This window comes from Zootoca vivipara, chromosome 6 (genome assembly GCF_963506605.1).
Source record: "Zootoca vivipara chromosome 6, rZooViv1.1, whole genome shotgun sequence".
Classification (NCBI taxonomy): domain Eukaryota; kingdom Metazoa; phylum Chordata; class Lepidosauria; order Squamata; family Lacertidae; genus Zootoca; species Zootoca vivipara.
Genome location: NC_083281.1, coordinates 59097732 through 59119349, shown reverse-complemented (window position 1 = coordinate 59119349; position 21618 = coordinate 59097732). Strand labels below are relative to the sequence as shown.

Sequence of the window (21618 nt, the reverse complement as noted above, 5' to 3'; positions counted from 1 at the left end):
TAACTTAAGACCATTGGGTCCATCTGAGCGCAGAACTCTAACCACTGAGTTATGGCCCTTCTCTCCCCTAGTTGGGAAAAAGTTGGTTCCTTTCTTCCCTCCCTCCCTCCTTTTTTCTTTTTTGAGGACTAGTACCATGCAGCAACTTGAAAGTCTAAAAGTTCACATTGTTGTGAAAGGTAGCTAACCTAAGCAAATAAAAGGTTCCAAGCCATAGGTCACTGGGGGGACATGCGTGATCACACTATGTAAATGCTCAAACTGCCTGTGACAGGCAGCAAGCAAGGAGCAAAGGGGGAGTTTAAAGCTAAAAATAGATGCCAGACTGGCTACTGCAGCCTTTAAAGAGTGGATGAAGAAAAACACCACCCTGCTTACTTTCTCTAGAGCTATGGCATTAAATACACACACATTCATGACCAAGGAACTCAGAAACATTGCCAGTATAAATCACAGGCAAAGCCATTTTGATGGTGAACTGTTGGTAGTCTTTAGGACCACAAGCAGGATTCGAAAGGTAGCCCCAAACTGAGTGTGAGATTAACAGCAGAGGTGAATTCAGAAATTATGCAGTAGTCTTAAAGAAGGGTGTCCAATGCATGCAGAGTGTGCATTTATTTATTTACAGATTTATAAGTCGCACTTTCACGTAAAATATCACAAGGATGTATACAATCTAAAACAACAACAACCACCCTACAGTTAAAACCATTTAAAGGGTCAAAGACATCAGTAAAGCTAGTTGGCAAGTAATCTCAGATTTGAATGACCTGTCTGAATGATACAGTGTTTAGGAGACATCGGACAGACAACATGGATGACTCCTGCTGAACTTCTGCTAGCAAGGAGTTCCACAGGGCAGGGCCAGCCACACTAAACTCTTGATCCCTGGTCAGAATCAGCTAAACTTCAGGGGCATGTGGGCTTACCAAGTCTCCCATATTGACCATGAGGCCAGCTAAGGGCACTCTTATACTTCCGAAATTAAGGGTCAGGCCTTGAAGGACTAAGCGTCTGGGGAAAGCAACACGCTCTCAAACTGATTCCCAATTTATTCCTCCAAACTTCCCATTCCCGGCATCTCGCTCCAGCCTCAAACAAATGCACAAATTCCCCTCTGAGCAAACAGGACCGTGAGGTCTGTCTGAGGCAGGAGCTGACACTTATAGCAAGAGCAAAGACTCCATCAACACAACAAATGTAATCTGGGACTGGTGAGCACATGGCAATGAGGCTGGGTGGGGAGAGAAGGAAAGCTCTACAAACTGTAAGAACTGAAAACACAATGTATTTGGGGTCTCCCCCTTCTGTGGACCACAAAGCTAAGCAAAAATTGCTGCAGGAACCAGCCCTTTCCCTGTTTTCTTCGGCTGAAACCTGTCATAGAAGTCATAGAATTATACAGCTGGAAGGGACCCTGAGGGTCTGCTAGTGCAGCCCACTGCAAAGCAGGAATCCTTTTGCTCTAGCACCCATTATTTCAATGGGCTTCATGATACTAGTAAATAAATAAAATGTCGCAGCTTCCCATGTCTTTAAATGCTCCACACTCAGCAAGTGCAGTACCCTCCCAAAAATATGTTTGCTTTTAAAAAGGCAAAGGTAAAGGGACCCCTGACCATTAGGTCCAGTGGTGGACGACTCTGGGGCTGCGGCGCTCATCTCGCTTTACTGGCCGAGGGAGCCGCCGTACAGCTGCCGGGTTATGTGGCCAGCATGACAAAGCTGCTTCTGGCGAACCAGAGCAGCACACGGAAATGCCATTTACCTTCCTGCCGGAGCGGTACCTATTTGTCTACTTGCACTTTGATGTGCTTTAGAACTGCTAGGTTGGCAGGAGCTGGGACTGAGCAATGGGAGCTCACCCTGTTGCGGGGGATTCGAACCACCAACCTTCTGATCAGCAAGCCCTAGGCTCTGTGGTTTAACCCACAGCGCCACCCGCGTCCCTATGTTTGCTTTAAGAGTCTGTTAATCGGGGAAGGGGGGGGGTGGAACTATGCAAATAGTTTCAACAAGCATCCTACACCATGTGGTGTGTTTGTGTTTGGGAGGTGGTAGAATCTGGGATATTTCATCTCCTAAACTGCCCAAGGTTCCTTGAAGCTGACTCGCCCGACTTCCCTATACCAGCGAGGCAGCAAAGTAAGGGTCCAAGAGATTACGCTCAACCCATAAGCAAGAGCCACTCTAAAGCAATGTAGCAGAGAGGTCAGACCCAGGACAGGAGTCACCTAACATGCCAGCTAAGTGACACCACCACCATACCACAGCTCAGAGACTATCCACAAGCATTTAAGACTTGCCTTTCGAGTTTATTAAAAAGACATATTTGCTACACTTAGCAGAATGGAAGATAAGGATCTAAAAGCTTACTTTGAACGAAGCAACATCTGGGGCTGATAAACAGACCCAGAAGAGAAATCAAGTCTAAAAAGAAAAGAAAAAGGACACATTATATTACATATTATATATACTGCATATATCTCTGCGCTACAGCAAGTGTGGGGAAGGGCCCAACCTCTCCCCCCCACCATCTCAATCAGATAATTAAAATGCCTGCATTAATCACATTTGCAATGGAACAAATCGTTGGAGCCCTCCTGCCTCCCCTTTCCAGGGTCTGTTATTGTAGTAGGCGAATCCTGCTGCCGTCTGTTTGGTAGAGATAAGGAAACCTTTATCTTACTTGGCAATCTTTATCAGAGGAGAGATCGAGTCCCTTGCTTATCAGCAGCTCAGATCTGCTTCAGCAGAAAGCAAAAAACGGAAAGGGGGGAGGGTTTCGGGGAACGGGGTGGGGAGGCGAGAAATGCTCCTACAAAACTTTACAGACAATTTCTGCCTCCCTGCTCTCACAGGAGAGTTTTGCTTTGTTTGGGTGTGTGTGTGCGTGTGCGCATGTTTTTGTTTTTTAAAAACATTAAATGTGCACAACCACCCAATCGCAACCAGATCAATCTGCAGGCTTTTATCATTCCCCTCAATCTAAAGAGCCCAGGACTGTAACTGCTTGCAGGAAAGCATATACACAGCTGCCAAGAGGTTTGATCATTTTCTGTGTGTGCCCACACTCCCGTGTTTGAAGTTAATAAATGTAACCAGCTATCTCGGCTAGGGATCAGCTCCCTGACTTCTTCTCTCTTTTTTATTTTATTATCAGCTGTCCACAACTATCAAACAGCAGAACAAAAGAGAAGGAGAGAGAGAGAGAGAAACAAAACAACTGGTGCCAGGGTGCACCTTGAGGTTGCTATGTAGGTTAGTCATAAAAGAGAAGAAAAACCTGATGGGAGGAGCAGAAAACAAAAATGAAGGATGCAGGGTGGACGAAGGTATTAAAATAGTCTTTATAGTTATGGTTGCAGTTATCTGACTGACTTGCAGCAACCTTGGGGGGGGGAACTAAAAAACAACAACTAGCTAGCCAATTGCCAGGGCAAAAGCCCAGGAGAACATAGAAAAGTGGGTTTAAAAATTAAAGCCCCGGCATGGCCAGATAGCTGGATGTTCTGATCCCCTTATCAGAGTCACCATCAGCTCCCAGTTACAATCAAGCTTTTACTGCCTTAACTCAACGCAGCATCTACGCTCCAGCCAAAAAGGAAGAGGAATGAAAAGGAGAGAGAGAGAGAGACGCTGCGCTTAAGGCTGCTCTCTGAAAACCCTTAATAGCGAAAGCAATTACGTGCCAAACCTCCACAGGGCACTTGCCACCGCTGGCTGAACCGGGGCAGGGGGGGAAGAGCATCCAGCAGCTAGCCGGGGTCAAAGTTGCTGTGTGTTTTACGGGCTTCAATCGTGGACAAAGCTGTTGGAAAGGCACCACAACTTTGTTGTTTGGGGAAGGGGGGGGTGCAAGTAAAAGGGGAGGAGGGAAATAGAGTCCTGTAAAATTACACACTTTGTGTTTTTTAAAAGGCGGATCCAACAGAGACAAATTTTCCTCCCACTTTCATAATACCAGAGCCTATAAAGTTTGGTGGTGGGAGACTCAGGACAGTCAAAAAGGACTCACTTTGTTAAAATATGGAACTGGCTGCCATAGGACATAGTGGTGGCCACCAACTTAGATAGCCTTAAAAGAGGATTTGAAATGCCTCTGAATACCAGTTTGCAGGGAATCAAAATTGGACTTCCCATTACAGCATCAAGTTGGCCACTGTCAGCAAGGGATGCTGGCCCAGATGGGCCCCCAGCGGACCAGCTCTTAGGATGTTATCATCATCTTCAAGCACTTTGGGAGGAAACTGTTTACCTGGGTCTATTTCCATCAGGCTATGGGGCACTAACTGCCTTTCTTCCTTTGGTAGATGACCTCAACCAGAGAAAGACTGGCACTATTGATTCTCCTGGGTCTTTTTGTAGCTTTTTAATAACCAACAGCCATAGTATCCTTCTGCAGTTTGGAGCCTATGCTTGGCCAGGGTTCAGCTCCTACCTCGGAAGAAGGCAACACTGGGAGACTTCCCCTGTTCCTGGTGCGAATTGTCCTGCAGAGTTTTGAAGAGTCACATCCTTTCTCCCATGCTTTTCAACAGCCACATGCTGCTGCTGCTGCTGCTGCTGCACAATATCATTCAGGGGGCTAGTATGCAGATGACACCTGACACTTAGCTCTATTTTCTCCTTTACCCTCATCATCAGGTTTGGCTCTGGAAATGGACCACCCAAAATCAGCATAAGATTGAGGACAGATGAAGCCAACATCCAGACAGACAGGAGAGCGATGCAAATGCTATACAGGTTGGCTGACCTAGATATGGGGCAGGGATGTGCGACGGGATGCACACTCTCAAAGAACCATGTTGCTGTGTGAGAAGAGTGCTCCGGGATGCGGCCTGGCTTTTCACTAACTGCTTCCTCCCATCGTGGTGGCATACATCTGGTTCTTTAGCAGTCACCCACCCTAACACTGATCCAGGTCTGCTAGGTTTTAGCAAGGTGGTGGCCTCATGCGCCTTCACACCATACTCTGGCTTTTAGAGACTCGGCTGTATTCTGAAGAAGAAGAAGAAAATAAGGAAGAGCCCTGCTAGACCAGTCTGACAGTGCATCCAATCCAGCATCCTGCTTCTACAGGAGCCAACCAGAAGGTTCCAGGAATTGAAGAAGCAGGGCATGACAGGAAGAGCCTTTCCAGCAGTTAGGACCACAACAGAGCTGCCTTCTACCAAATCAGGCTATTGGTCCATAAAGCACAGTATCACCTACAGTGGTAGAAGCTCTCCATGACTTCATTTGGGGGGCACTACACTCCCTCCTAAGGGACCCAGGTGGCACTGTGGTTAAACCACTGAGCCTAGGGCTTGCTGATCAGAAGGTCGGCGGTTCGAATCCCTGTGAGCTCCCGTTGCTTGGTCCCAGCTCCTGCCAACCTAGCAGTTCGAAAGCACGTCAAAATGCAAGTAGATAAATAGGAACCGCTACAGCGGGAAGGTAAACGGCATTTCCATGTGCTGCTCTGGTTTGCCAGAAGCGGCTTTGCCATGCTGGCCACATGACCTGGAAGCCATACGCCGGCTCCCTCGGCCAATAATGCAAGATGACCGTGCAACCCCAGAGTCGGTCACGACTGGACCTAATGGTCAGGGGTCCCTTTACCTTACACTCCCTCCTAAACATGCTAGGGAATGAACCAGGGACCGTCTGATGCAATGGAGATGCTCTGCTAGTGAGCTACAAATGTCTGGTCACAGCTGGTATTTAGAGATAGACTACCTTTGCACCTGGAGGTTCCATACTGCCATGACTAGTAGCCATCAAAAGCCCCTTTCCTCCTCCATGAATTTGTCCGATCCCTTTTAATGTCATCTCAGGGGTTAGCAAACTTTTTCAGCAGGGGGCCGGTCCATTGTCCCTCAGACCTTGTGGGGGGCCGGACTATATTTTTTGGGGGGAAATATGAACGAATTCCTATGCCCACAAATAACCCAGAGATGCATTTTAAATAAAAAGACACATTTTACTCATGTAAAAACATGCTGATTCCCGGACCGTCTGCAGGCCGGATTGAAAGGCAATTGGGCCGCATCCGGCCCCCGGGCCTTAGTTTTGGGACCCTGATCTAACCTATCAAATTAATTATGCACTGTACGATGGAGGACTTCCTTTTTGACAAAGGTACAGTCTACCATGCTTTGGGTGCCTCCCAACCTGAGCATTGCCATGTGCCACACACACAAGGCATGTCACTGAAAACAGGTGAGAAGCTGGTCTGGAATGAGGCTGTAAACTTCCCCCAGGTGCTCACATCACACCAATTCCTTTTGATCTTCTCTAGTTTGTTTCCGAGCCAAGTGGAAGGGCCCTGCATCTTCACCTTTAACAGCCTAAATCCACCCCAGCCTGCACAGTCAATGGTCAGGGGTGGTGGAAGTTGTGGTCATAAGAACATAACAGGAGCCCTGCTGGATCAGACCCAAGACCCAAGACCCACCTAATCCATCAATCACCCTGTTCTCACAGTGGCCAACCTGAAAGCCCAAACTCTCCAAAAGGTCTGGAGGGCAGTAAGCTGGGGGAGGCTGTCCTAAATGCTATGAACCCAGGATAATTCAGGAAGTGTATCACCATATGTACACATGACGTACAAAAGCATGTCTGAAAAGCTGCTGCCACAAGCCACAGTAACATCGTGCTTTGCTACCGCCTGGGGCTTTTTAGGAGGGAGTCTGCTACAAGAATCCTCTTTCACCAGAGATGCCAAGGGTTGGACACTGAGCCTTTCTGCATACAAAGCAAGAGCTCTAAACAAACCCTTCACAAACATTTTAAACTTTAGACAGTGAACTATTCAAAAGGCCTTTGTGGCAGAAAAATGGCATTAAAAAATAAAAAGGGTCCAGGAAATGGGATCTACCCTATCCTAATTATTGTAGCAGCCAAGCCTCCCAGCCTTCAGCTGGAGGGACTTGTCTCTCAAAAACCATGACATCTCTCCCAAAAGGATTCTGCTCATCAGACAGCAACATTTCAATAACAGAACAATAGCTTATGAAATATTTTTCAGAGGAAAAATAAGGGGTGGAATAGTACTTCCTGACATTCAGCAAATACTAGTTAGAAGTTCCTTAAGAACAGAATATGAGCTTGCTGGATCAGGCCAGTGACCCGTCCAGCATCCTGTTCTCAGAGGGGTCAACCACATGCCTGTGGAAGCCTGCAAGTTGGACTTCAGCACAGCAGCACCGTGCCCACCTGCGACTCCCAGCAAACTGGTATTCAGGGGCATAATCCCTCTGACAGCCATCGGTCTTCTGCCAGCATGGACTGGGTAACCTGCAGCTTTCCAGATGTCACTGGACTACAACTCCCATCATCCCTGACCACTGTCCATGCTGCCTGGTGCTGAAGGAAAATGGAATCCAGCTGTCGCTGGAGGGTCAAAGCTTCCCCAACCCCACAGTGAGCTAGAGGAGCAGTATAAGGGTAGAGGGTCTGCCTGGCGTCAGCCGTGATACGATTTTCTTTCCAAAGTAGTTTTTCTTTGGCCAGCACATAACATCAGCTGGCTTTCAAACCACTCTGCTGACCTTTTACCGCTCTTTAGATTTGAGGCTGGATGGTGGGCGATTTGGAGCAGACAAAGGGAAGTGTTCCTTTAGACCAGGCACCCCCAAACTCGGCCTTCCAGATGTTTTGGGACTACAACTCCCATCATCCCTAGCTAACAGGACCAGTGGTCAAGGATGATGGGAACTGTAGTCCCAAAACATCTGGAGGGCCGGGTTTGGGGGTGCCTGCTTTAGACAGCACAAGTAAGGCTACTGATGGCTTGCAGCCATGAAGGCTATACTCTACCTCCAAGATCAGAGTCAGTACGCTTTTAAATGCCTCTTGCTGAGGAGGAATAGGGCTTCTTGGCACCTGTTTGTGAGCATCACCTTGGCTACTCCTGGGAAATGGGAGAGGCTACACTACACAAGCCTTTGCTCTTCTTCTTGAGATCTATAAGAAAGAAAATGCTCTGGTTCCAAGGCTGGGCTCTTCTCAGGTTGCACTTTTACTTTTTATTGTTTTATCATTTTTATTGTGCACTGCCCTCCCTTCACAAGCACTTCAGCTGAGGGGTGGCCCCAAAATAAACAAACCATAAAGGACAGATGTGGTTAAACTCCAGTGGCAATCAGAGTGATTTTTATACTGCCAGTGGTAAGGGACAACTTTCTTAGTCATCTCTGTAGTGAACAGTCACGGCTAGTAACTGCTGTGGCACTTCGGAAGGAACGCACATCCTCCACAGGACGGGACAGAAGGAGAACAGACTCTTTGCACATACAAGCCCACCAGGTTGACTGACTGACGTCTGCCTAGGAAGGTGTCTTAGAATGAGTCAGACCACTGGGCCATCTATAGGGGCAGATCCACACCATACATTGAAAGCACATTCTAAGCACATGACTTCTCCCCGAATCCCAGGAACTTCAGTTTGTTAAGATGCTAGGAACTGCAGCTCTGTGAGGGGTAAACTACAATTCCCAAGAGTCTTTGGAATGAAATGGTGTGCTTTAAATGTTTGACTTCCCCTCGGCACGTTGACTAGGAGCGGCTCCCCAGGGCTTCAGGCAGGGTTTGCTCCTGGTCCTACTGGAGATGACCTGCGGGCAAAGTGTCGCCTGTGGCAAAGCCAAGAGTGAGTGGTACCAGCCCCTGGGGGGGGCATTGAAATTACCTAAGGGGCACTAAGAGCCAATGGGGTGCTTAGAGGGGGCTGCTGGAGGTGTAAACGACTAATAGAGTTTGAAATCTGGCATCACTGGACCAAGTTCATCAATTTGGTTGAATTAATTAAACTAGTTTTATAACTGAATTTTGAATAAATGTGCAATTCATGAATTTTAGTGTGTTATCATCTTCCTTACAGGGCTGGGCAAATTGCTATTTTGAATAATGTTTTTAATAGGGTAGAGGACCCAAAATGTTTGGGAACCACTAGTATAGTATTTCTCCTATTTTAAAAAATGCAAACAAATGGTAGCATATCTGTGGCCTGAGAAGCAATTCATTATCATAGTAATAATAATAAAAACTTACACCAACTAGCTGGTTAAATATAATCCAGGGTCTCATCTTCATCTAATCACTTTCTGCCAATCTCCCAGGCTTCCTCCCCCTCGCACATCCCCCCCCTTCTTTCAAATTTATCTGCATTTCACATCAGGCATTGGGGGGGGGGGCAGATTGAGAATAGAAATGGAGCCAAGAAGCAGTGAAGCAAACTCAAGTCAGCAGATATGAATCAGGAAGGCAGAGATGATCTGACATCTACTTAAAGAAAAAAAGGGGGGGTCTGCAGCTCAGTTACAAGAGCCTTAACTCATGCATACTTTTCTCCCCCTCGAGAGAAAGCAAAGTAACAAAACCAACAATTTTTCTAAACACCCACGTATTTCACTGCCCTGTGTACCTGCTGACTGCCATTTTCATGCCAACGGAGGATGGGGTGGGGTGGGGACAATAAAGGGTGCCTATCTGCCATCTCCAACCCCTTCATCAGTTCATGCCATCTCTATCTGGCCTCCCATCAACATCCTCCACTTTATCATCCCTTCGCATCTCTGAAGAAACCGGAGGAGGAGCCGCCGCAGCAGCCTGGAGCTTTCAAGTGCAAGTCAGCTTAATGTATTCACAGAGCTGCCCATCCCTGCAAACATCCCAATCCATCTTCGGATCACCTTTGGCTCCTTATTAAGCAGAGAACAGCGCACGGGGGTGACAAGAAAGGAGCTGGAAATTAATGCGCAACAGCAGCTCACAAAGACCTAACAACTCCTGGCAAGACAAAACAGGGTGGAAAGTTGAAAGGAGAAGGGGCGGGGGAGAGGACGACACGCCACCCAAACAAACGGCATCTCCCGGAAGATGGAAGCCACAGGATCTCTGCTAGGCATGTGCCACTGGGCCGCTAAGAGGCCTGCAGTCCTGGATGGCGCCACTTTCCTCGGCCAAGGAAAAGAAGCAGGCAGATCACTTTGCGCCTTTCCTAAGCCCACAAATGAAGCAGCACTTGGCTTTCCTTGCAGTCCCCCTGCCTGCCTGTCATTAAGAAGTTTCCCTTCTTTTTTTAAAAGGTTTGTGCCCAACACCGGATAATTCACAGAGACCCACAAATCCTCCGGTTGCAGAAAAAGAAATGGGCGGACGTGACCAGCCCCTCAACCACCTCGGGAACTTCACTCTTCGTGTACACATTACGCACGTCACGGGATCATTTGAGGGAATCTGGGAGCATTTCGCACAGCACAGCTGAATGCCAAAAACATCACTGCAGAAACCCCTGGGACTTAGCCTCCCTCCCATTCTCTTTAAGCATTCCAGATATAATCCCACCTGCAACCCATTCCTTCGAACTAGGAGCTCATATGCCTAATCCCAAATATTTCAAGGGAAAGATGCACTCTGCATGTGCGCAAAAGCACTCATTATTGTTTCACATGTTCCTGGACTGAAACCTGGAGAAATTGAAGAACTGGGGCAGGGGGAGGGGAGCTAAGCTCATATTGAACATGGGAAATTCCTCACATTGGTTTTCCACTGCGATGGGTGGAAATCTGTCAAATCGAGCCAACTCCCCTTGGATAAGGGGTTCAGAACCCACTTTTCAACCCAGCAGGATCTCAGATTGTTACAAACTTATTACTGTATGGGAGCATGTTGCCCCACCAAGCTCAATACAGCCTACACTGACTGCCAACAGCTCTCCAGGGTTTCAGGCACAAGTCTCTCTTATCCCTATACCTGGAGATGCTGGGGAGTGAACCTGGGACCTTCTGCATGCAAAGCAGATGCTCTCCCAATGAGTTATGGCTTTCCTCCCAAATATAAGACATCCAAAATAATGAAGTAGCTGATGGCTTGAAAGTCCTGCCCCCACAAACAAGGGGAGTGGCTAAAGGGGGGGAAAGTTGTTGTGAGGCAAGGAAGAAGTTGGATATTCAGAAAACTTAATGGAAATTGCAGGGGTAACTATCACCCTTTTAAAAAAAGTTTGCTTTGTTCTTATCAGTAAAAGGAATCAGCTCAGGCAGGCAAACAGGTAGATGCAGCTTAGTATAGCAATTATTTCCAGGGGAAGATAAAGCAATATTATCACATGGGGCCCTGCTTCCCTATCCACACACATCTCTCTGCCTTATCAGCGGCTAAGATCTGTTCAGGAAGGAAGGGAGCAGAAAAAAAGCAGTCAAACCTGCCAGTGGGAATGTTCCAGTAGCTGATATTAAAATCCCCTGTGTCCCCCCCCCCCAAAAAAAACCAATCACTTTCATAGATGGCTGACCTCAATCCAGACCACCTTTGACTGATCAGTTTGATCCAAAGATGCCAATATGAATGCCCAGGAGAGTAAAACTTGCAGAGAGGGCGGTGCTAACACTGATGTGACAGGATATGGAAATCATCAAGGATTACCAAAACTTATTTGGGTTATGGATATGTGGAGCGGAAGCATCAGGGAGGGCAAGATAACCAGCAGCACAAGAGCAAGGAGGAGAAAGAATCATAAAGAGAACTTGGCAGAATGGGGCATAGGAAGGTGCTTCATGTGAAAGCAGAACATTGGTCCAATTCACTCAGTGCTGTCTACTCTGACTGGCAGCAGCTCATAGAATCATAGAGTTGGAAGAGACCACAAGGGCCATCCAGTCCAACCCCCTGCCAAGCAGGAAACCCCCTGCCAGGGTTTCAGGCAGGGGGTGCCAGGGATTGGACCTGGAACCTTGCAAGCACCCCTTGGTGGTGCAGCAATAAAAATTGCTGGCACATTTACAAAACTAAGCAGGGTCTGGTATGGTTTCAAATTGGATGGAGAACAGTGTATGTTGAGACTGGTTGGACCAGATGACCTTTGAGGGGTCCCTTCTAGCCCTCTACATCTCTATGGTTCCATGACCCTTCCTACAACCTAGCAGAGTATTAAAATGTACCTTTTAAAAAATACAGTTTTATTAATTTCCAATATATAACAACTGCAAAAAAGAGAAAACAAAAGTGTGGGAGAGTTGGGATTTTCTAACATGTACCTTAAAAAGAAAAACTTTAAAAAAATAGTTCAAGCGAAACAGAAACTATTTCTTTTTCTCCAGATGCAGGAATAGTTACTAAGAAATGAGCAAGTAGGAGATGTAAAATAGGGAAAACACCCATGATTGGTCCAAGCATGGTCTATGCAAGCTTCCAACTTTCACATAACTCTTCACCTGGTTGGGAACCCATTATCAGCAGTAAGCTTGCTCCTGCACCTTGCATGTGGATACATTCTCACAGGGGCCTGGCTTCCAGTGATTTCCAGCAACACAATTCTCTGTATTGGACACTATCAAATGCAGAGGGTCCTCCTTCAATGAACACCACGTCCACAGCATGCACTTCAACTGTCCACACCTCCAAAGGCTACAAATACAAATCTCAATGCCTCAACAATGCACATGCGAAAGCATTTTCCTCGATGAAGAGTGCTGTGAAACTCACAAGTCTACACCCACCTAGTTGAAAATATATAATCTTCTCACTTCCTTTTTCTGTTATCCTATTCCTCCTCCAGGGACAACAGCTCATCAGGATATAAATGATGAGTACCAGAATGCATTCTGCAGATACTCAGAGGCAGGTATTTTTAAGGCACCAAATGTCCCAGGAACAGTTAAAACCATGGTCTGAGCCCCTCAACATTCTCCCCCCTCCAAGAAATTTCCTAAGAAAGACCCTCTCCCAAGCCCCCTCCCCCTTTTAAAAAAACACGCACCACCAACATTTGCAAAAGTCCCTCAAGATGAGGCTTCCTAATGCAAGAGGAGATGGGAGTGAGTCAAGCACGAGATAAGATCGCAATTTCAGCCCATCCCGACAGGGCGATCTTATCAGGACGGGACTTGCAGAAAGGAATATTTTAAAGCCTTTATCTCGGCTCTCATCAGGGACGGCTCTATCGGCCTGGCGATCGCACCAGGGAAGGAGGAGAGGAGGGGGCGGGGATGGAGCAGGAAGATTGGGGGGGAGGGCAAAGGACATCGCGCCGCCAACCCCCAAAAGGGGGGACTTCTGCCCACCGCGGAGCCCGAGAGAGACCCTCACCGGGTCGTCTGCCTTGCAGGCTGCTGCTTTCTGAGGCGGCGCTGGGGGGAGCTTCCAAGAATGGTCATTGTGTAAATATACATTGCTAGCGAGGGTGGGGTAGTATCAATTCCTCTTATCCGGGGACAAACATGGAGCGAAAACGCCGCCGCCGCCGCCGCCCCCCCTCCATCTACAGGGCAGCTGTCAAAATGACGCCTCGCCCCCCCCCCCCGCAGACTGCCAAGTTCGTTCCCACGAGGGTCAAGTAAAAGGCAGGCGGCTGAGCAGCGGGGGAGGGACTGGAATAAAATCGCGCAATCCCCCCTCCCGCCCGAGACTCTTAGGATTGACCTAAAACCTATACCAGCAAGGAAGATGGAGCGGGGAGGACCCGATCCAGGAGTTGCATGGAAGGAAGTGGGACGTGAAACTGGCCCGAAGCCTTCGGGAAAAGGCAAAGATCAAAGTGGTGGAAGTGCAGAAAAGAGGACGGTCCCGGGCAATTAGCCCCGCGTCGAAAGGGTCGTGGACAAAAAGCCCCCCCCCACGCCCCAGCCCCGCAGACACATGCCTTGCCTTGTCACTCCTGGATAATTGGCGGCGGCGGCGGTGGGGTGTCTAAGCGCGCCGCAAGGCAGGAGTATTTCCCAGTCAGAAATATACAAGAACCCTTCAGAGTTTGGCGGTGGGGGGGGGGGGGAGAGGAAGAAGCCTCGAAGCACCAACTCCACGACCATTAACTTTAGATGCATTGGCGGGGGGGGGGGGGAACAGGACACAGAAAAGCAAATAACGAAGAAATTACCGGGATGGGGGGCACGTTACTCCGAGCCCGGACAGGCGGGAGCGAAGCGGCGAAGGACGGGGTGAACGGGGGGAGGGGAGCGGGCGGACAGCAAAGTTGTCGGGGCGGCGACGCTACTCACGTTTGATCTGCCGGGGCTTGCTCTGCTTCCTCCTGGACATCGCGAGGCGGCGGCGGCTTCGTCTTCCTCTTGCGGCGGCGGCTGCAGAGGCAGGTTGGCGGGGGGCGGCCGGCTCGCGGCTCTCATGCCCACCCGGCGCTCCCAGGGCTGGGCAGCGGGCAAGCAGGGCGAGCTGGCCGGAAGAAGGAGAAGGAGGGCTGCTCGCCCGGCGGTGGCGCCTCCGTCGCTCTCCTCCGCGGCGTCTTCTGCTGCTTCCCGCCGCCGCCGCCAGCGACGGCGTCCCCAGCTGACGACCCGGCACTCAGCGGGCTCCGGCTTCCTTCCCGCACCGCCGCTCTCTCGCTCTCTTTCTTTCCCCTCCCGGCTCCCGTTCTGCAAGATTTCTACGGGGGCTTCTGCGCGCGTGTCTGTTTTTTTCTCAATGGAACCTGAAAATGTATCAAAACCGCCGAACGTTCAGAAGGGGCGTGGCCTCGGGTCGAGCAGGGCCCAGGCGCAGCTGCTCATAGGGCAGCCGCTCGGATCCCAGCCACGCCCACCGGATAAGGTGGATGCAAGGAGGGGGAGTGGGCGGAGCTACAGCCGCGCGGGGAATAAATTAGGGATTGGGGAGAGCGAGGTGAGGACCCGAATGACATAGCCTCCGCGGTGATTCAACCCATCTGATTAATTGATTGCTCGCATTCTATAGCTTGCCTTTCCTCCGCGGAGATCAGAGCTGACTTCCATGGTTTTTCTCCCCACCCGAAGCTTTTTTTCCTTACACCAACCCTGTGAGGTAGGCTAGCTGGGCTAATAAATGGTGACCGACCACATCCTAGTCCGACAGGCTAACCACCAAACCACACAGGTTCCCCAACAAGTAATGCCACAGTCTATAACCCTTTCACCATTTTTATTTTTTTTAAATCCTAGAAGAAGAATGGGGAAGTTGGGGAACCTTTTTCTGTGGAGGGCTGCATTCCTTCTGGCGTCACATGCTGACTGTGGATACACAGTCAAAGCAAACAAGTAGTAATTCCATATTAACTGAGTGTCCCACTTCAGCTGTTCCACAGTTAGCTGTGCAGGTCAACTCAGAAATGAGCCTCTCTGGGTTCCATGAGTTACTCTCAAAGAAATTGTGTGTGTGTGTGTGTGTGTGTGTGTGTGTGTGTGTGTGTATCTGAGATCTGCACAGAAAGGGGGGGGCATGTTTTAAAAGCCAGGGAAAATTAGGAAATGCGAGAGAAGGAAGGGACGCTGATAAGATGGAAGGTAAGGGACAACTTCAGGGATGTTGCCCACCAGATCACATGATTAATCATGCTTTAGTCCATTGATTAAATTCCATGCATTTGCAAATGAGTACAACAATACACTATAGTTTTGAAGCAAGCAACAAAAATAAATAATCCCCCCTCGTATCCAACTAAATTGTACTCATAGTAGACACATTGAAATTGACAGATTACAGAAACCAGTCTGTCCCAGTCAGAAATGGCCTTAGTTGGTGAGCCACGTATAGCTGGGCAAACACTCTATGCTACTGAAGTTACCTGGACAACCATTTACAGGTGAAGAGTACCTCCAAGGCATCTCTGCACCTGTTCATTCCAGTGTAGACTCCATAGAGCCAAATTTGTTTCAGAAAATTAATACACCCCTTGATTGTAATAAAACCTCAAAATGGTTTACAAAAAAAAACCCAATAAAATTATCAGTAAAAATGTCCTTTCTAAAACAGTTGTGGGGAACCTACAACCTACTACGGTACAGTACAACTCCCATCAGCCCCAGCAAGCATGGTCAATAAGCTAGGAATTATAATTCAGCAACACCTGGAGGGCCAAATGTTCCCCACATCTGCCCTAAAATCTCTTAGAGCAGGCATCCCCAAACTGCGGCCCTCCAGATGTTTTGGCCTACAACTCCCATGATTCCTAGCTAAGAGGACCAGTGGTCAGGGATGATGGGAATTGTAGTCCAAAACAACTGGAGGGCCGAATTCTGGGGATGTCTGTCTTAGAGAATGGTAGTTTTAATTCACAGTGTGATAATTTTTGGTTTGTGAGGTTTAATAGACTATTTTTCCTCCCTCCTTTCCCCCTACATATTCCTTTGTTTTCTGTATTTCGCATCCTCATTCTCTGCCAGAGTGCTTTTATTGCTGTTATTTTGTTTTTGTTTTTGTAGGATTTAAACTGGAATATATATTTAAATAAAAATTGTTTAAAAAATAAAATAAAAAGTGGAATCAAGAGCCTTGCTTTTGAAAACAAGTTTATGGGGCAGACAAATTGTAGAAGTACAGCTTTTAGCAACACATTCCTCCTTTCTGTTCTCCCTAAAGGAAAGGGAACAAGGCATAATTTTGTGCACACCCTTTCTCAAGGAAGAACAGGACAAAAGGAGGCCTCTCTGTGGTTATTCCCACCCCTTCCCAGTTCATACACACACCCCACTGGTCACCACCTGTAGTGTGGCATTACGGTACTTATTTTAAACACTTTACCCTCCTGATTCAAGCCATAGGTTCTGAACCTCTTGATAAACTGTTAATTCAGTTGACAGCCCCACACACACTCTTAATCCTAGGAAAGAAGATGAGAACCTGCTTTGCAGAGGGATGCAAGGTCAGGAGCTTCTCAGACCCTGATATTCCAGGGCCCAAACTCAGACCTAGGGGTGGCCCCTGGCAATGTCATGGGGAAAGTTCCTGGAGATGAAGGTTAATTGGGAGAGGGGAGGGAGGGGGAGGACAACCCCCTGCCTGATTGTTTATGCTATAATTTTCAGCCAGACTGAAGCCTGCAAGCTGCATGCACAGTCTTCTTAACCTGGGAACTTTGGGTCGGACCTAGAGGTCTGGCAACCCAGCTACAGGTTTGAATACATACAGTATTAACATTACTTAGAAAGGTGTTGCCTGATCCCCAATTAAAGTGATTAATTAAAGGTTGCAGCTCTAAATAGGAGACAGGAACAAGTGTTGGGTAAGAAATAGAACTGAATTAATACAACATTGCCCAATCTCCAAAGATCTCTCTTGTTAAAAAAATATTGAGCTGTATGTTGAAGAAACTGGTGCTCTGGATATAAACATAGGAAGCTGCATTATGCTGTCCATTGGTCCATCTAGCTCAGCACTGCCTACACTGACTGGCAGGGGTTCCCTAGGGCCTCAGGATCTTTCCCCAGCTCTACCTAGAGACACTGGGGATCATGCTCCCTGTTAAGCTGTTTTCTATCTGGGGACTTCACCTCACCCCTCATTTGCTCCATCTCTGCAAGGAACTTCAATAAACTCTTAATAAGTCCAGTTACAAGACCTAAAGATGGCCTGGATGCTGTTATAAATAAACAGAGCTGAGTGTGAGCCAGTTGCCTTGTGCAGGCAAATTCAAAGAGCACAAAATGTGATTTCAAAAGCTACAACAGCAGCAAACAAAAACTGCAAGCAAAAAATGGTGCCCCCTGAGAGCCAAGCAGGGACAGATGGAGCAATGCCTCTTGGCAAATGTTCCCATGGCCCTGATGAACTGCCCAGGAGATTTCAGGAAGGAAGTCACCTGCTTCCAAAATAAAATTTGTCATTCCACCCCACCCAAGGACATCATAAATTTGCCAGAAATTCCGGAATCATCATAATGAGTCATATTCTGTCAAGCTCAAAGGCACTTCGGACTCCACAGAACTCCTGATTGCCCTTTCACACGCTAAAGTCTAGCCTGTTGCTACAAAACCCACAGGAGTTTAAATAGCAGCTTTCTAGTCCTCATTGACTTAAGAAAACAAAAGTGTGCAGGCAGCTTCTGCAAAATATTAATATTAATAATACATCTCAAAGCAGACGTCTGGCAGGATGAGGACAGGTGAAGAAATCCACGCCTGCCAAGCTGTGTTACTCTGAGTTAACCCAAGGGAAGAAGAACGTGGGTGTTTGAGATGGGACCAAACAAGGGGGAGGAGGAACAACCTGAATCCATATGGAAATGCCCCAAAGTAAACCGCCCGAGCTATTCTCTAACTGACTTCTCTTCTCTGTCTTCCTCATTAGAGTTCCCTCACTGCCCATTTAGAATGAACATTTCCCCTTCTTATAGAGCAAATTTGGAAAACGTACTCAGCACATAATAAAACCAGAAGGTTTTCTTATTATTATGATTTGTACAGTGCCCTGTGATCTTCAGATGAAGGGCGGTACAGAGATTTAATAAATTATTACTATTTACTGCCTAACGCCAAAATAGGCTTCTAAGTGGTTTACAAGTATCAACTACAATTGCACAAGCATTAAAAGATAAACATTCGTGAGTCAGACCATTAGCACTGCCGAAATACCAGAGAGAATCAAAACAACTTTGCCTGGTGCAGGAAGGATGATGAGGTTTTTGCCAGACGGGGAAGGCATGCCACAATCAGGAAGACCACCAGAGAGGAAGCCAGTTCTCTCATTTCCACCCTCCAAATAGAAAATTGGCGAGTGTGTGGCAAAACATGGGCCTACAATTATTGAAATGGGGTCTACATCTCCCACCTGGTCTGGGCCTATTATCAGCTTTGCACGGTCCGGGTGTGTGGAATGGGGACTCCTACTGAAGACCTTCCTCTTCCCTCAATACTCTTAATGACATATCTTTCCCAGTCTGCATTTATACTGGGATGGCTTAGGAGAAGGGCCAAAGCTCAGTGGTAGAGCATCTGCTTGGGATGCAGAAGGTCCAAGGTTCAATCCCTAGCATCCCTACCTATCTCTCTGGAGTTTGAGAGAGGACCCTTACCTGGAGATGTTGGGGGTTGAACCTGCGACCTTCTGCATGCAAAGTAGAAGCCCCAGCACTCAGCTATGGCTCCTCCCATCACAATATACTCATGAAGCATAAACAGAGCACCACTTATATGGATCCCTTTGGAGTAATGGGTAAATGCTGCTAGGAAGGATTATTTCAGTAGACAGGCTTGCTCCCAAACCCACAGACTCTGCATACTAAGAGTTTCCATGGGGCGCTGTGCACCCACCACCTTAATCTGTTGGGAAAGCCTTTGCCTAGCAACCAAAGTGCAATTGGGCATCACAAGAGCCTAGGTGGAATCAGTTCAATGTAAATAATTTGAGCTTCATTTAACATGCTTCCCAAGCCACCTGGCATGTGTAGCATACAATCAAAACAGCGCTTAAAGAAAGAAAGAAGAGTGTGCTGATTTAAAATGACAAGTGCTTTCAAACTTTTGGGGTGAATCCCAAATTCAGTAAATTATACTTGCTGTTTCTGTTGCATATAATATTTTGAACCTTTAAACCTGCTCAACTCCTGCCAACCAGACACACTGAACAATCACGTTCTTCCTTATGGTGGGGTGTGACGTTTTATTTCCCCGCAGCCTTCTGTTGATACCCAATGCACGCGGAAGGGCAATAATGCGACAGAAGGATAACTCCAGGCAATGCCAAGAAAACAACCTGCTTCCAGAGTTGGGAAGCCAAACAGCTCTGAAATCACAGCTGTGGATTGGATTGGAGATGGTTCTGGGTAGCTGGCGTGCAAATTAAACCAGCCAACACTCTGCTCTCCTTCTCTGAGAGCTGGAAGAAGCAGGCAACAATGGGTGTGTTGGGGTTAAGCTCAGCAACGACTGAAGAGGGCCCTTCCAGGTTGGTGCTTCTTAATGGATGTATCCTGCTACGTCATTGACACCATAACAGTGCTTTAGCAGGGGATTTACAAAGGCCATCCACACATCATTCTGCTTTATGAGTCATTCTGCAATGCTTCCCCAATGCTACCATATTTTTGGCATCTGGAGGGGCACTCTTGTGCTATATAGTCCAATAAAAGAGGGACAATCCCCCCCAAACAAACAAACAAACCTCCTGGGACATTTGTAGTATGAAAAGTTACAGGATTTCAGCAACAAGTCCTGGGACATGCATGAAAATGAAGCAGTATGTCCACCCTGAAACATCTGCAGGTGCAAACGGTATGGAAACACATGTAACACAGGGGTAGCCAACGAGGTGCCCCCTGGGACATCGCTGGGCTACAACCCCTTTCATTCCCGACCATTGTATCTGTTGGCTGGAGCTGATGGCAGGTACTGCAACCCAACCACATCTGGAGGATGCTCTATTTGGCTACCCTGCCTGATGTGAGATTTTGGGTTTGTTTTTCTTGCTTTCCAAAACCCTAAAAAGATGCAGACATAAAAACTTTGCACTCTGGGAAGTTCCTCTGCGAAGTCTGCACCTCAGAGGAAGGGGAGAGCAGAGCTCTTCACCCAAGGGCAAGAAGCTGAGAGATCTGCATTGCTGGAGATGGGCCCAAGGAGCTGATGGCGGCTGCAAAAAATGACTTTGCATGCTGGCTGCGCCCTCAGCACTCCTCTTGCAAAGCGACGGGAAATGCAGGCATCTCCCGATCGCCTGCTCAACTTTTGCATGTTGTGCTATCTCTAGTCCAGCAAGGCAAGACTGCTGACAACTCATCAAAACTTTTTTTTTTTGAAACATATAAAGGGTTTTTAATTAACTTCTTGTTTCAATGGAGGAATAATGAGTTTTAAGCACCACATGACTCCAGGAAAGAGGTCAGGCTATGCAGGGAGGATTTTGACATAAATTAAGTTAGGAACCAGGGGGAAAGTTTCCAGCAGAGAAGTGCAGCAATGCGAGAGAGGGGTCTCATGGTGGAAACCAAAGCCCCTTTCCACAATTGGTGGCAATGGCTTCCAGGCCTCAAAGAACAGACCATCCTTTCATTTTCAAACTGGTAACACCCCTGTTGTTGTTGTTGCTGCTGCCGCCGCCACCACCACTGCCACCACTCAAAAGCCTAAGGAACATCCCGGACCTTTACTGGATCAAGCTATTATTCCACTTGCCCAGTACTGTCCATTCCAACTACCTGTCTCTCTCCAGGGGGAAGAGCATCTTCTTTCCATGCAGAAGCTCCACTTCCCATCATTTCCAGGTAAGGCTGGAAATGTCCCCTGCCTGAAAACCCGGAGAGCTGCTGCTAATGCATACCAGCCAATACTGGTCTCAAGGACCTAGTATAAGGCAGCTTCCTAGATTCCTATGCCTTCCCCATCACCTGATCTTTTATGGTTGGAGATTCCAGGGATCGAATCTGGGACCTTCTGGGATGCAAAGGGCTGAAAACAGGTGCTCTCCTAGGGAGCTATAGCTCTGCCCTCATGTTATAGGGACCAGTGGTAGTTTTTTAGGGGTAAATGAAATGCAGATATTCTCTCTCTGTGTGTGTTTGCATCTCTCTTGGATGAGGCTGGAATCTTGCTAATGCAGCAAAGGTTTAAAAAAATCCTAGAATGACAGGTGGTAGGAGAGAGGCAGGCTGCCTTGGCATTGTGCCAGAACCCCAGGGGCTACGGCCTATTTGCATATAAATTTCCCATCATTTCATCATAATAAATAAATAAATGCAGATGAGCAGAGCATTATTTACTTGAACACCTTGCACGTTTGCGGAGGCGAGCATCTTCCTTGAGAAAAGGAACAGAGGAGCAGCTAGGAGGCCGCAAAATGGAGCCAGCTCTCAGGCTGCTGGGGAGTCTTGCCACCTTCCTGCACGAAGAAGATTTAAGAGGGAGAAGGGGGGGGCGGTTTCCCTACAGTTTCCTTTCAGGAGCATTGAGG

General features: G+C 47.7%; 1 protein-coding gene across 3 annotated transcripts in view; it reads right to left on the bottom strand.

The window, feature by feature from the left end:
* The window catches only part of ZFPM1 (zinc finger protein, FOG family member 1), a 117440-nt gene extending 102999 nt beyond the window's left edge, over positions 1 to 14441 (bottom strand). For 2 of the 3 annotated variants that reach the window (XM_035117130.2, XM_060276035.1), the window contains exon 1: positions 13983 to 14441. In XM_035117130.2, the coding sequence (XP_034973021.2) occupies positions 13983 to 14022 (40 nt within the window). In that variant the 5' untranslated portion in view covers positions 14023 to 14441. Of the gene's footprint in view, positions 1 to 2376; positions 2425 to 13982 lie in introns of those variants that run through there. The other variant, XM_060276036.1, reaches the window with a different exon arrangement.
* Positions 14442 to 21618: the final 7177 nt, after the last annotated feature.